At 44.9% G+C, this 15,346-nt stretch overlaps 1 protein-coding gene and 1 non-coding gene across 6 annotated transcripts in view; one reads left to right on the top strand and one right to left on the bottom strand.

Moving 5' to 3' along the window:
- The first annotated feature begins 1,085 nt into the window (after positions 1–1,085).
- Positions 1,086–15,346, top strand: part of ARIH2 (ariadne RBR E3 ubiquitin protein ligase 2) — a 69,961-nt gene continuing 55,700 nt past the window's right edge. For 2 of the 5 annotated variants that reach the window (XM_066244481.1, XM_066244479.1), the window contains exons 1-3: positions 1,088–1,250; positions 9,611–9,672; positions 10,864–11,206. In XM_066244481.1, the coding sequence (XP_066100578.1) occupies positions 10,958–11,206 (249 nt within the window). In that variant the 5' untranslated portion in view covers positions 1,088–1,250; positions 9,611–9,672; positions 10,864–10,957. Of the gene's footprint in view, positions 1,251–2,809; positions 2,845–9,610; positions 9,673–10,863; positions 11,207–15,346 lie in introns of those variants that run through there. The other 3 variants (XM_066244480.1, XM_066244482.1, XM_066244483.1) reach the window with 3 other exon arrangements.
- LOC136314806 (U6 spliceosomal RNA) lies at positions 6,067–6,170 on the bottom strand. Its single transcript, XR_010727387.1, has one exon. It is a non-coding gene; the product is annotated as a U6 spliceosomal RNA (small nuclear RNA).

Genomic DNA, 15,346 nt, shown 5'->3' with positions numbered 1-15,346 from the left:
AGAAGCAATAAATAAATAAAAGTGCCTATTACGCATAGATATCTCAAATATCAGTACATACACGACTCATGTATGGGTGAAAATGGTTTGGGTCATTTACAGACTTGCACAGCCCAGGCAGGACACTCTCTAACATCACCAGCTTCACACTGGTGTTTCTACTCGCGCAGCAGCAATTTGAGTGAGCCTCTGTGGCGTTCTCTAGCCGTAACAGTTGAAAACAGGTCCTAAAAAGTAGTACAAGTCATAATTTGCACTTTCAATACAATGTGGAAAAAGAAATGTGCAGCAAGGCAGTTAAGGTTCAGTCTTGCCTAACAGGTGGTAGCGCAGTGGGTAGAGCGTCAAATGAACAACTATTGTATATGTGATCCTTATCTGGACTGAGAATCAGGGCACGGAGACGTCCCCTGGCTCAGGGGCAGCTAGGCAAAGTCCTCAAAGCGTGGGCGTAAGGAAGAGCCACCAGGCAGATTCCAAGGCCCTGCTCTCCTTCATCCAGCCAGGAGCTGGGAAACAACAGTCCTTTATCCACGCCAGGGACGTCAATGTATTATCACCGCACCCAACATCTGAGTGCAAATTCTGAGGCGAGGAGTCCATCACAAAAAGGCTGGTTAAAAATATCTGGGCCCTGGTGGCGCTGCTCAGTGGATAAGGCATCCACCCCGCGCCCCAGGTCGAGGTTGCAGTTGGATCCTCGGTCAGGCACCTACAAGAAGCAATCAATGAGTGCACAACTAAATGGAACTGAGTGGAAGAGAGAGTTGATACTTCCCTCTCTCTCCTCCCTTCTCTCTCTCTCTTTCTCTCTCCCCCTCTCAAACCAATGGAAAAAAAAATCCCGAACCCGGTGTTGGTAGCCGAAAGCCGGAAGCGAGGCCGGGACCACACTCTAGTAAGCCCAGCTCTCTCCCTTGCGGCCTCCCTCATCCCTCCGAGCCGGGCACACCCAGGTCAAACTCAGAGACCCAGGGCTGGGCTACAACCAACCCTCTCCTCAAGGACGCGATCACCCAGCGCCTGCCCCCGACCCTGGCGACCGCCGGTCGACCCTGGACCGGAAGTGACGCAAACGCGCCGAGCACTTCCGGAGTTGTAGAGTTCGCTCTGCCGGAGGAAGCAGCGCGGGCCTTGACCCGCTTAGGCCTGCTGTCGCTGTCGCTGCTGCCGCGCCTGGGTCCAATCCCTGTTCAGCCTGACTCGGTCTGTCCTGCTGGGGCTCAACGGCCGTGGGACCGAGGCTCCTGGTAAGTGTGAAGAGCGAGCTGCGGCCTTGTTTACCCGGCCGGCCGGGGAGAGGGTGGGCTCGCCGCCCGTCTCCAAGCCCGGCCGGGGCTCCGCCTTCGTCGCCGCCCGCGAGGCCCCCGCTCCCCGGGCAGCGGGTACGGGTCTTAGCTCCCGCCGCCGTCTGTGGAGGGGCGGCTGAAGAATCCGGCGGAGGGGAGCGAGCGGACGGGCGCCCGGCCTCTCCGTTTTTCCTCTGCTCAACGCCTCTCGAGTTCGCGGAGAGGTCGGAGGCCAGCGCCTCTGACCGACCGGCGGCGGCGCAGCTGGGCCCTCCGCAGCGGGCGCCGGGAAACGCGCCTCCTCCGGGGGCCCCACTCGGGTCACCGCCGGGAGCACCCGCAGAGCTGCCCGGGCGTCAAGCCCGCCGGGGAAGGGTCCTCCAGTGCGTGGGTTCCGTGTCCTCGCTGCTGTCCCGGCGCCTGGGGAGGGACACGCGGCCCAGGGCCTGCGTCGCCGCCTCCCAGGACGCCGCTTGGCTGGCTGGGGCTGGGGCTGGGGCCGAGGCCGCGGTGTTCTCGGGTGACTTCACCTAAGTCCTGATTGTTGTTTGCCATGTCCCGTGGAACTTTCTGCCGCAGTAGACATAGTCTATACCTTCGCTGTTAGTAGCGTGGCCACTAGCCATAAGTGGCCATTCAGAATTTGACTCAGGGTTAGCGCCATTGAAAAAACATTTTATTTTTTTAAAGACTTCATATATTCAATTTTCAGAAAGGAGAGAGAGAGAAAGAGAGAGCGGGGGGGGGGGGAGGAGCAGGAAGTATCAACTCCCATATGTGTCTAGACCAGGCAAGCCCAGGGTTTCGAACTGGCCATCTCAGTGTTCCAGGTCGATGCTTTATCTGACTGCGCCACCACAGGTCAGGCGAAAAAACAAATTTTAAATTGTATTTAGTTTTGAAGTTGAAATTTAAAAACCACACATGGCCATGGCTACCGTATTTGACAGCACAGTCATATAGTGTGGGTTTTGTTTTTTTTTTTTTTTCATTTTTCTGAAGCTGGAAACAGGGAGAGACAGTCAGACAGACTCCCGCATGCGCCCGACCGGGATCCACCCGGCACGCCCACCAGGGGGCGATGCTCTGCCCCTCCGGGGCGTCGCCATATTGCAACCAGAGCCACTCTAGCGCCTGGGGCAGAGGCCACAGAGCCATCCCCAGCGCCCGGGCCATCTTTGCTCCAATGGAGTCTTGGCTGCGGGAGGGGAAGAGAGATACAGAGAGGAAGGCGCGGCGGAGGGGTGGAGAAGCAAATGGGCGCTTCTCCTGTGTGCCCTGGCCGGGAATCGAACCCGGGTCCTCCGCACGCCAGGACGACGCTCTACCGCTGAGCCAATCGGCCAGGGCCTAGTGTGGGGTTTTGAAACTGAAGTTTCTGGTTCATATTTTTTTGTGCTAACTAGTTTTTTTCGGAGAGGTAGACTTAGTTTTAAATGACCATTCAGGACTAAATGTTATGTCTGGAGTGTAAACATTGTTAGACTCACCAAAAAATCTCTGTTTTTGTCAACTTTAAGGTGAGAAGTCTTCAGTTTGGATCCTTTAGCCCAGGGTGGGTGTCAGGTTTCTGGCTCTGGGGGAAAGTAATTATTTCTTACTTCTTTTTTGTCTGGAATGTAGGAATAATATTGAACATATAAGGAAATCAAAGTGCTGTCATAGCCTGACCAGGCGGTAGCGCAGTGGATAGAACATTGCACTGGGATGCTTAGGACCCAGGTTCGAGACCCCGAGGTCTCCAGCTTAAGCGCGGGCTCATCTGGTTTGAGCAAAGCTCACCAGCTTAGACCCAAGGTCGCTGGCTTGAGCAAGAGGTTACTCGGTCTGCTGAAGGCCCATGATCAAGGCACGTATGAGAAAGCAATCAATGAACAACTAAGGCAGGGGTTCCCAAACTACGGCCCCCTGAGGTCATTTATCTGGCCCCTCCCCTGCACTTCTGGAAGGGGCACCTCTTTCATTGGTGATCAGTGAGAGGAGCACATTGACCATCTCATTAGCCAAAAGAGGGCCCATAGTTCCCATTGAAATACTGGTCAGTTTGTTGATTTAAATTTACTTGTTTTTTATTTTAAAGATTGTATTTGTTCCCGTTTTGTTTTTTTTTACTTTAAAATAAGATATGTGCAGTGTGCATAGGGATTTTTTTTTTTTTTTTTTGTATTTTTCTGAAGTTGGAAACAGGGAGGCAGTCAGACTTCAGCATGCGCCTGACCGGGATGCCCACCAGGGGCAATGCTCTGCCCATCTGGGGCATCGCTCTGTTGCAACCAGAGCCATTCTAGTGCCTGAGGCAGAGGCCACAGAGCCATCCTCAGCGCTTGGGCCAACTTTGCTCCAATGGAGCCTTGGCTGTGGGAGGGGAAGAGAGAGAGAGGAAGGAGAGGGGGAGGGGTGGAGAAGCAGATGGGCGCTTCTCCTGTGTGCCCTGGCTGGGAATCGAACCCAGGACTCCTGCACGCCAGGCCGACGCTCTACCACTGAGCCAACCTGCCAGGGCCCATAGGGATTTGTTTATAGTTTTTTTTATAGTCCGGCCTTCCAGCGGTCTGAGGGACAGTGAACTGGCTCTCTGTGTAAAAAATTTGGGGACCCCTGAACTAAAGTGTCGCAATGAAAAACTGATGATTGATGCTTCTCATCTCTCTCTGTTCCTGTATGTCTTTGACTCTAGCTGTTCCTGTAAAAAAAAAAAAAGTGTGTCATCAGTTCTGTTACTAAGGCAATAACATACTGGCCTTTTTAAGCGATATCAGCACTCTTCCAAGTAGAATAGGGATATTTATTTATTTATTTATTTCAGAGATAGAGAGTGAGTCAGAGTGAGGGATAGACAGGGACGGAGAGAGATGAGAAGCATCAATCATTAGTTTTTCATTGCATGTTGCAACACCTTAGTTGTTCATTGATTGCTTTCTCATATGTGCCTTGACTGCGGGCCTTCAGCAGACCGAGTAACCCCTTGTTGGACCCAGCGACCTTGGGTTCAAGCTGATGAGCTTTTGCTCAAACCAGATGAGCCCACGCTCAAGCTGGCAACCTCGGGGTCTCGAACCTGGGTCCTCTGCATCCCAGTCCAACGCTCTATCCACTGCGCCACCACCTGGTCAGGCTAGAATAGGGATATTTAACTTTGAAAAGATCGAAAATTGTTTATTTAAATCTGAACCTAGAACACCAGTAAGTATGAAATGGCGTCCTCTTTTTTCAGGTTCCCCTGTAGGAGGGGATCCAGAAGTTTGCCTCTGCTTCTTGACTAGTTGGTGAGAAGCCTGGGCAACCTCAGTCCAAATCTTAGGGAGGAATTCAGAGAAAGTGAAAAAAGCCTGCTCTTTTGTTGTGAATCTGGAGGTAATTTTGTGCATAGAATTGGCTCTCTGGGAGAGTGATGAGGAGTAATCATTCACCTTGGGCCATGAATCTGGTGGAAGTATGATCCAGGGCTCTCGTTGCCAGTGGTGTGATCCTGGGCAAGTTACTTAACCCTTTTGAATCCTAGCTTCCTCATTTGTAAGGAGAAAATAGCCACTGTATAGGGTTGTGAAGATTTACTGAGAATGAGTCTGACCTGAAATTATTGGTAGTGACATATTGTAGCTAGGAGCAATATATTTTTTTAATTTTTATTTATTCATTTTAGAGATGAGAGAGAGAGATAGAAGAGGGGAGGAGCAGGAAGCATCAACTCTCATATGTGCCTTGACCAGGCAAGCCCAGGGTTTTGAACCAGCGAGATCAGCGTTCCAGGTCAAATGGTTGATCCACTGCGCCACCACCAGTCAGGCTAGGAGCAATATTAATATATTCTGTTTGCCTAGTAACTGGTATCTTATATAAAAATACAAGTAAAAGGCCCTGGCCTGATAACTTGGTTGGTTAGAGCATTGTCCTAAAGCAGGGAGATTTTTTTTGTGAGACAGAGGGATAGATAGGGACAGACAGACAGACAGGAACGGAGATGAGAAACATCAGTCATCAGTTTTTCGTTGCGACACCTTAGTTGTTCATGGATTGCTTTCTCATATGTGCCTTGACCGCGGGCCTTCAGAAGTCCGAGTAACCCCTTGCTTAAGCCAGCGACCTTGGGTCCAAGCTGGTGAGCTTTGCTCAAACCAGATGAGCCCGCGTTCAATCTGGCGACCTTGGGGTCTCGAACCTGGGTCCTCCACATCCCAGTTCGACATTCTATCCATTGCACCACCGCCTGGTCAGCGAAGCAGGAAGATTGCCGGTTCGTTTCCGGTTTAGGGTATATGCAGGAACAGATTGATATTCCTGTGTCTCTCTCGCTCTCTCTTTCTTCCTCTCTCTCAAATTAATAAAATAAACATTAACAAAAATCGTACGACCTATTAAAAAATACAAGTAAAAGAAAAAAGTTTTTTTTAAAAAAATCAACTGTTCCTCTATCTCCTATTTTGGAAATTATCCTCCACAGCCACTGTTTGGACTTTGATTTTTTTTTTTTTTTAAGCAGGCGAGAAGATGGGGGAGGGGACAGACAGGGAGAGAGATAAGAAGCATCAACTCATAGTTGTGCCACTTAAGTTCATTGGTTGCTTTCTCACATATGCCTTAACCAGGGGCTTCAGCTGAGCCAGTGACCCCTTGCTCAAACCAGCGACCTTGGGCTTTAAGCCAGTGACCTTTGGGCTGAGGCCAATGACCATGGGGCCATGTCTTTGATCTCACGTTCAAGCTGGCAAACTTGGGGTTTCGAACCTGGATCCTCAGCATCCCAAGCCAACGCACTATCCATTGTGCCAGCAGGCAAAAAAATATGAAATGCTTCACAAATTTGCATGTCATTCTTGTGCACGGGCTATACTAATCTCTGTATTGTTCCAATTTTAGTATATGTACTGCTGAAGTGAGCACAGACTTTGAATTTTATTTAGTATATATTTTTCTGGGTGTTTGAAAGTTGTAAGTTCTGGTTTTCCAAGAAATCCTAAAGGATAAAGAAGAAATTTCTAATTCAGTAACCAAAAAAGTAGTAGTGTTTACTTAGTCTTGGATAGTGAGATCTGTATCTCTGAGGAAATCAGGTGGTCCTTGAGCATGTCAGAAGAGAGGTGGGGAATGGGTGTTAATATTGCCTAGTGACATCCTGTAGGGCAGTGGTCCCCAACCCCGGGGCCGCGGACGGGTAGCAGTCCGTGGGCCATTTGGTACCGGTCCTCAGAGAAAGAATAAATAATTTACATTATTTCCATTTTATTTATATTTAAGTCTGAACGATGTTTTATTTTTAAAAAATGACCAGATTCCCTTTATTACATCCGTCTAAGACTCACTCTTGACACTTGTCTCGGTCACGTGATACATTTATCCGTCCCACCCTAAGGCACCCGGTGCATGAAAATATTTTCTGACATTAAACCAGCCTGTGGCCCAAAATAGGTTGGGGACCACTGCTGTAGGGAACATTAAAGAAAAAAAATTAAAAAAAAAATTTTTTTAAAAATCTTTTATTTCAAATTTTCCTTGTACCTGAACTGTCACCTTATTAAGAACTCAGGATACATACAATTCTGAAAAAGAAAAACAATTTATTTATCCAAGAGAGAAAAAAAACAACAGAGGTGAGGGCCCTTGCCAGGTGGTTCAGTGAATAGAGTGTTGGCCTGGTGTATGGACATCCTGAGTTCGATTGTGGTCAGGGCACACGAGAAGTGACCATCTGCTTCTATCCCCCTTTCTGTCTCCTTTCTCTCTTTCTTCCCTTCTTGCAGCCAGTGGTTTGATTGGTTCCAGTGTTGGCCTGGGTGCTGAGGATAGTTTGGTTAGTTTGAACATAGACCCCAGACTGGTTGCTGGGTGGATTCCATTTGGGGCGCATGATGCAGGAGTCTGTCTTACTATCTCTCTTCCTCTCACTTGAAAAAAATAAATAGGAGAAAAGAAAATGCAGGGAAATGATAGGGAAAATGTATAAAACCAAACATTCTTTTATAAAAAGAAAAGAAAAGAAACACTGATTTGTTGCTCCACCCATACATGCAGGTATTGGTTGGTTTCCTGCATGTGCCCAGACTTGGACTCTTAACTGCAACCCCAATTCTGACAGACAATGCACCAACCTGCTGAGCCAACCAGTCAGGCCACACAGGGAACATTTTTTATTGGAAAATAATTTTCATGAGTAAAGGGAGATCTGAAATATTGGCAGTACTCTGTGTTACATCACTGCAGTGGAGGTGACTTTATAGTAAAAGTCCAGTTTTAAGTCAGTTACAATTTACTTTGTCAACATTTAGGATTGAACAATAGGAATAAAGTGGTTGATTTTTAAACTGAAGGAGGGAATTGGGTATACATTTCCATCACCATTACCTTCGGTTAGATTGTGAGCTGTTTACTTTGAATACTTTCCTTTTTTTCTTTCATTCTTTTTTTCTAAGCCCTGTAACTTGTCAATATAATTATGACACATGGATTTCTTTGAGACATATATGAAAATATAGTTGCTTGACCAGGCAGTGGCACAGTGAATAAAATGTCAGCATGGGATGCTGAGGACCCAGGTTTGAAACCTCCAGGGTCGGCAGCTTGAGCACGGGCTCACCAGCTTCAGCGCAGGGCTGCTGGCTTGAGTGTGGCGTCATAGACATGACCCTATGGTCACTGGCTTGAGCCCAGTGGTTACTGACTTGAAGCCCAAGGTCGCTTGAGCCCGGGGTCACCCTCTCTGCTGGAGCCTCCCCGCCCCCCAATCAGGGCACATATGAGAAAGCTATCAATGAACAACTAAGGTGCTGCAACCAAGAATTGATGCTTCTCATCTCTCTCCCTTCCTGTCTGTCTGTCGTCCCCCCCCTTGCTAATATATATATATATATATATATATATATATATATATATAGTTGACCTTGAACAACATGGGTATTAAGGGTACTGACCCCGTGCACAGCTGAAAATATAGGTCTGGCCTCCTAGCTCAGTTGATTAGAATAGTGTTTCCCTAGCCAAGGTTGCAGGTGGGCTCTGACCCTGGTCAGGGCACATACAAGAGTCAACCAGTGAATGAATAATTTTTTTTTTTTTTACAGAGACAGAGAGAGGGATAGACAGACAGGAACGGAGAGATGAGAAGCATCAATCATCAGTTTTTTGTTGCGCATTGTGACACCTTAGTTGTTCATTGATTGCTTTCTCATATGTGCCTTGACTGGGAGCCTTCAGCAGACCTAGTAATCCCCTGCTCAAGCCAGAGACCTTGGGCTCAAGCTGGCGACCTCGGGGTCTCGAACCTGGGTCTGACGCTCCATCCACTGCGCCACCGCCTGGTCAGGCTGAATGAATAATTAATTGAAACAACAAATCGATGTTTCTCTCCCTCTCTTCACTCTTTCTTCCTCCTCCCTTTCTCTCTCTCTAAAGAATAATAAGAAATCTATGTATAACTTTTGACTCCCCCAAAACTAAATGAATAGCATACTGTTGACCGATAACATAAACCATCAGTTAACATTTTTTTTTTTTTTTTTTTTACAGGGACAGAGAGAGAGTCAGATAGAGGGATAGATAGGGATAGACAGGAATGGAGAGAGATGAGAAGCATCAATCATCAGTTTTTCGTTGCGACACCGTAGTTGTTCATTGATTGCTTTTTCATATGTGCCATGACCGTGGGCCTTCAGCAGACTGAGCAACCTCCTGCTCGAGCCAGTGACCTTGGGTCCATGCTAGTGAGCTTTCTGCTCAAGCCAGATGAGCCTGCGCTCAAGCTGGCAACCCCGGGGTCTCGAACCTGGCTCCTTCCACATCCCAGTCCGACACTCTTATCCACTGCGCCACCGCCAGGTCAGGGAGTTAACATATTTTGTATGTTACATGTATTATAACTATATTATTACATTAAAGTGAGCAAGAGACAAGAAAATTTGAAGGGCCCTGGCTGTTAGTTTGGCCTATTAGAGCATCGTCCTGAAACTATAAGGTTGCAGGTTTGACACTGGGTCAGGGCACATGTGGGAGCAGACAAGGAATGTACAACTAAGTGGAACAATGAATGCTTCTCTCTTTCTCCCTATCCCTTCCTCCCTCCCTCCCTCTCTCTCTCTGTCTCTGTAAAAACAATCAATAAAAAAAGAGAAAATTGTAAGGAAGAGAAAATATATTTATAGTACTTGCTGAAAAAATTCACATATAAATGGACCCATGCAGTTCAGACCCATGTTCAAGAGGTGGCTGTAATTTCATAGTTACTCTGGTCCCTTGCTGCTGTCCTTTTAAATGTTATTTTTTTAAAAAAATGGCAAAGGTAGGGTACCAATTTAAAAATGTATAAATAGAATTCTCTCTTTTCATTTTAGATGGAAACTATATGACGAAATATTTGGATGATATCTTCCTGAAAGAGCTTCAAGGATTATAGGTATTTTTAATTTAGAAATTAATTTTTCTTCTAAAGGAAAAATACCATAGTTAAGTTCAGTTGTGAATTACTGGTTCTACCTTAGAAAACAATTTGTTAAAAGTCAAATTGCAAATATTATATTTACTGTCTTGTGAATGTGATTTTTTAAAATTGGGTATTTATAGTTAACATCAAACTTAGATTCACTGGTTTTTAAGCATTTTATTGTGGTCCTTTAGACTTGTTACATATACAGTATACATGCAGATTTGATTGTATACGTTATTCACATACCATTCAATTCAAATGCTTGTGCATTTTAAAGTTCTGTTAGTTTTTAGATTAAGTCATTATTTGAAATAGTACTTTTGCAGAAGTTAGTGGGTACTTGCCAAAATCTTCTTTGAGGTGAAATTATTACTTATGATTATTTTGCTCTCTCAGCTAGTGTTTTCTGTTCATTTATATGTAATTGAGAAACATTTTCAGTAACTGTTTTCATTTGAACTCTTTGCCCTATGTAGATTCTGGTTTTCCCTAGCCTTGACCCTGCTAAGACAGAATATTACAGTTTTCCTTCACTATTAGGTCAGTTTCTTTGCCTCTGAGTACTCTTTTTAGAAGACAATTAAAACCCTGTAAGACTGAGTCAGTTAACTTTGCAGACTAGTAGAGGATGTTGAAGAACTATGTGGTTTATATTTTTTCTTTACTAACTATGCACCTGCTTTCCAGCTATTTCAGAGCAATGTCTGAAATAGCGATATTATAGTGGAAACTGTGCCCCTACTTATGTATTATCTATGTCACCACTAAGTGGGGCATGATTAGGAAAGAGATTTTTAACTTGGGTAGTTCAACCTTTAGGTTGCTTTTCCTTTGGGCATCCAGCTATGGGGATGTGCTTCCCTCTTAATGACTGACAAGTCCCTGGGAATTCGACAAATTGCCACAGGGCAGACAGGCTTTACTCTTTCATGCTAGGCCAGCCCTTCATGTGAAGTTAACATTGTCAGCCACTTCTGGCCCTCCAAGGAAGGGTTTCCCTTTGATAAACCTGAGCAGGAAAATGATGGTGAAGTAACCTGTATGAGACCCAAGTTGGGAATAAGCCATGTGGGGGTATGCCATTTTGATTCTTGAAAGATTCTGTTACAGTTTCTCACAATGAAAGTAACTAACACATATTTTTTTCTTTTTCTTCCTTAGAAGACAAAAACACTAATGCATTTGAGAAAGTGGTAAAGTTTGGGGGGAGGGGAAAACCCTGCTTTCCTGATTTGCAACTTGGCTGGATGCTAAGATGTCTGTGGACATGAATAGTCAGGGGTCTGATAGCAATGAAGAGGACTATGACCCAAATTGTGAAGAGGAGGAAGAGGATGAGGACCCCGGGGACATAGAGGACTATTACGTGGGAGTAGCCAGCGATGTGGAGCAGCAGGGGGCCGATGCCTTTGATCCTGAGGAATACCAGTTTACCTGCTTGACCTACAAGGAGTCTGAGGGTGCTCTCAATGAGCACATGACCAGCTTAGCCTCTGTCCTAAAGGTGAGCAGTGTTTTCAATTCCAAGCATAATCCCCCCAATGAAATCTAAATATGAGCTGTTGCTAACTAATGCTTCCTCTAGATTGATTGAATGGCCCTGTAATTTGAAACCATATTTGAGTATGTTGCATCATTTGGACACATTTGATGAATTTACTTTGTTTTCTAATAGTATATGCATATAAGACCCTCAGATTCCCAGACTGCTAAGAAATGAGAAAGGAGGGGTGCAGTGGTTTCAGGAAAGGTAGACCAGAAGCACTACAAGCAGAACAGCACAGATTATTAACACTTGTGTAAGGAAGTGAGTCTTATAAAACTTTATTAGGTAAGATATGCTAAGTATTTTCAACACAACCATTTGTGAGTGACTGATAAATGTCTTGAGAAATTTCTAGATCCCTGGTTTGCCCTAAATAAGCAGTGCCTCTGGGCTAATGACCTCACTGGTGACTAATCTGATGTTGAGAGAAATCTTATAGCAATACTGATAAGAATAAAGTAAGTTCTCATAGCTTGTAGTTCACTGATTTGAGAGGGCTGTTAATACGGAAATTTTAAAGAATTAACAATGTTGGTTATTCCAGCAACAACCTTATTTTTAACATTTAAACTAGCATGCTTTTCATTGTTCTGCGCCTCAGGCCCATTATTGTCCTCACTATGTACATTTTGTAGTATGTAATATTACCCTAGTACATAATATACTTGTCTAGAAAACTATGTACTATGAATATTTTTATGGTCGTTTAGACAAGTCCCAGCATATTTCTCTCTCCTCTAATATTGGCCATTATGTGGAAATGGGGACATTTTTCTTAACTGTTTTTGCTGACCTTTTTTCAGGAACTATTATGTGGATTTTGTTGTCTGTTCAAATTGAAGGTCAGGGTACATTGGTGTGATTTTCACCAAATGATTCTTGTTGGTATTTAAATGGAAATAACTAGATGTGCTATGTATCGTTCCTGTAACGGTTGAGTAGGTTAGGGATTTTTTTCTCAGGTGGTCAGCAAAGGGTCATATCTTGGATTTAGATAATCATGGCTTTGTTAGCAACTAGCTAGAAGCTGATTGCTAGAGCTTTTTTGTGACTCATTTCTAGAAGTGATCACGGACCTCTTTTGTGCTCAGCAGAAAACTGGAGAATGGAGAATGGAGACCCGTTTGAACCTCTTGGTTTGGGATTTCTGCACCATAGCTGTAGCAAAGCAGTTGGAACTTCTTTTTCGGAGGGCATTGCCCTAGTAGAAAAGAGGCATCAGGGTTCTTCCTCACCATGCACACCTCTCCCTATTTGGGAGAGGTCAGCTCGCTTCTTCTGCTTTAATCATATTGTCAGGTTATACACAGTGTTAGTATTTAAAATTTAAAAAGGAATTGTCAGGTGTGTGGCTATTTGTTGGACAGTGTGAATTAACTAAACTCATCAGAATGTTTCCATCTCTGCATGGGAATTCTCAGTTTGTCAAGACTTGTGCGCTCATTTTCCTACCCTGGTGGAGACAGCTGAGGGGCCCGGGAAGCTCCCTTTCCATCTTTGTGTGTGTGTGGTAAAATATAACATAAAACTTACCATTTTACACCCTTATGAAGCTGGCATATGGTCAGCCCTCTCAGCCGCCTCTCCTTAGAAAGCCCTGATCACTTTTTAATATCCTGGGGCTCCTTCATAGTCTAGCTAGCTTGTGCTTTCCCCGAGCAAGCTTCCTTAAGAACCCGTGGAAAACAGTGGCTGTATCCTCCTTTGGTCTCAGTTTCCAGAGCGTAAAACCCATATGTGTTAGATCATGTACTGCATTCTTTGAACTGCTTTATGTTATTTTACCTTTTCCACATATTTTTGCATGATTACTCCAAATAGATTATTACTTCTTAGAGAGCAAAAACTGCTTTATGCATTATCTCCCCCAGCATTCCTTTTACAGTGTTTCATCCATACTAGGTATTCAATAATTTTTTGGATACCTGTAGATTTTGTCAGCTCTTGATGACATTAGCTGATGCTGTAGCTGTGAGCTAGATTTCCTTGTCACTACTGTATGTTCTGGCCCTTAAGATCCTGAAAAGAAGGAACAAAAACGAACTTGGAACAGAGATGAAGGAATAAAAAGAAATGGAAGAAAGTTGAAGCACAAGGAAAGAGTTTAAGAGAAAATGGGGCAAAAAGGAAAATAATCTGTGGAAATTTAGATGATACTAGAAGATAGGTTTTTTTCTCCCTTTCCTAGACCTCACTGAGGATCATGTTAAGACCATTTTCTCTGTCGGGTTAGGCAGCAGGAATCCTGGCTCTTTGGTGGCTTGGCTGCACATAAAGGGACTCAGTGATGTTCTAAGTGGGTTGGAAATTTGACCAAAGAGGCTAGGCAGAAACAGCACGATGAAGAATAAAGAAGGAGGTCCTGGCCAGTGGTTCAGTGGATAGAGTGGTTCAGCTCAGTGTATGAACATCCCAGGTTCAATTCCTGGTCAGGGCACACTAGAGAAGCGACCATCTGCTGCCTCTCTCCCTCTCCCCTTTCTCTCCCTCTTCCCCTCCTGCAGCCAGTGGCTTCATTGGTTTGAGTGTGACCCTGGGCACCGAGGATAGCTCCACAGAAGTGTATCACCCTCAGGTGCTAAAAATAGCTTTGTACTCAAGCATTGGCCCCATGTAGGGTTGCTGGTGGATCTCAGTCAGGATTCAGGCTGAAGTCTGCCTAACTATCTCTCTTCCTCTCACCTAAAAAAACAATAAAGAAGGAATCACACACAATCTTCTTCTTTCAGACTGGCTAAAAACTAACATTTTTATTTTTATAATAATTTTTGAGGCATAAGGGAGTAATTTAAGTGCTGAGTTGACAAAATAATGTTCACAGGTCCTTTGGCTACTGTAGCTCTGCTGTTGCATGTCTCTCCATTAATGAGATCAATAGTGGTCATCCAGCCTTGACTAGGTGGTGGTGCAGTGGATAGAGCATCGGACTGGGATGTGGAAGACCCAGGTTCAAAAACCCAAGGTTGTCAGCTTGAGCCCAAGGTCACTGGCTTGAGCAAGGGGTCATTTGGTCTGCTGTAGTCCCCCGGTCAAGGCACACATAAGAAAGCAGTCAAATGAACCCCGGTCAAGGCACACATGAGAAAGCAGTCAATGAACAACTAAGGTGTCGCAACAAAGAATTGATGCTTCTCATCTCTCTCCCTTCCTGTCTGTCCCTATCTGTCCCTCTCTCTGTCTTTGTCGCAAAAACCCCCCCCCAAAAAAAACCCTAGTCGTCAACCAGTTCACTACTGATTTCCCCCATTGGTCATGGTGCTATTTAAACAACTCTGTGACATACTGAGATATTTCATTCTTTCATATGATTTAGGCGCTATTTGCCTTGTAGGAAATGTGACAAGTATATCGTTTAAAATTACAGTTTTGTGAAAAGTTATCTTTGAACAAAGACTAAGTTTGAGGGGTGGCTTGAAAATTTTTCACTGTTACTCATGTCTGTGTTACTTGTTTTGAGTGTACTGGCCATTGCCTATGGATGAGCCATAATCTAGCATAAAGTTAATAAACCTTTTATTGTTTTTTTTGGGATTTGATGTCTTATAAGTAGAAACACCCCAATTGTCTGGGACACTGAGCATTTGGTTTAGTGAGGGCTTCTGCTGTGAGAGGGTAAGTTCCTGTATGAGTTCTGGGACTAGTCCATGACTAAGATCATTCATGGAGAAAGGAAGTGCCTGACCAGGTGGTGGCGCACTGGGATGTGGAGGACCCAGGTTCGAGACCCCCGAGGTCTCCAGCTTGAGTGTGAGCTCAATTTGATTTGAGCAAAGCTCACCTGCTTGGACCCAAGGTCGCTGGCTCAAGCAGGGGGTCACTCAGTCTGCTGTAGCCCCCTGGTCAAGGCACATATGAGAAATTGGTCAGTGAACAATTAAGGAACTGCAGCGAAGAATTGATGTTTCTCATCTCTCTCCCTTCCTGTCTGTCCGTCCCTATCTGTCCCTCTTCTGACTCTCTCTTCTCTCCCACAAGAAAAAAAAAAAATTGAGACTGGAAGTGCCTCGAAAATCAGATCAAGGGCTGAGGATAGACGACAAGGAAAATACATATCTGTTATTGGGGTGAATCTACTATTCAGATAATGGCAAAACAAGA

Source organism: Saccopteryx bilineata, chromosome 10, assembly GCF_036850765.1.
Source record: "Saccopteryx bilineata isolate mSacBil1 chromosome 10, mSacBil1_pri_phased_curated, whole genome shotgun sequence".
NCBI classification, from domain to species: Eukaryota; Metazoa; Chordata; class Mammalia; order Chiroptera; family Emballonuridae; genus Saccopteryx; species Saccopteryx bilineata.
The sequence above is the reverse complement of the archived record's forward strand: the minus strand, read 5'-3'. Positions and strand labels throughout refer to the sequence as shown.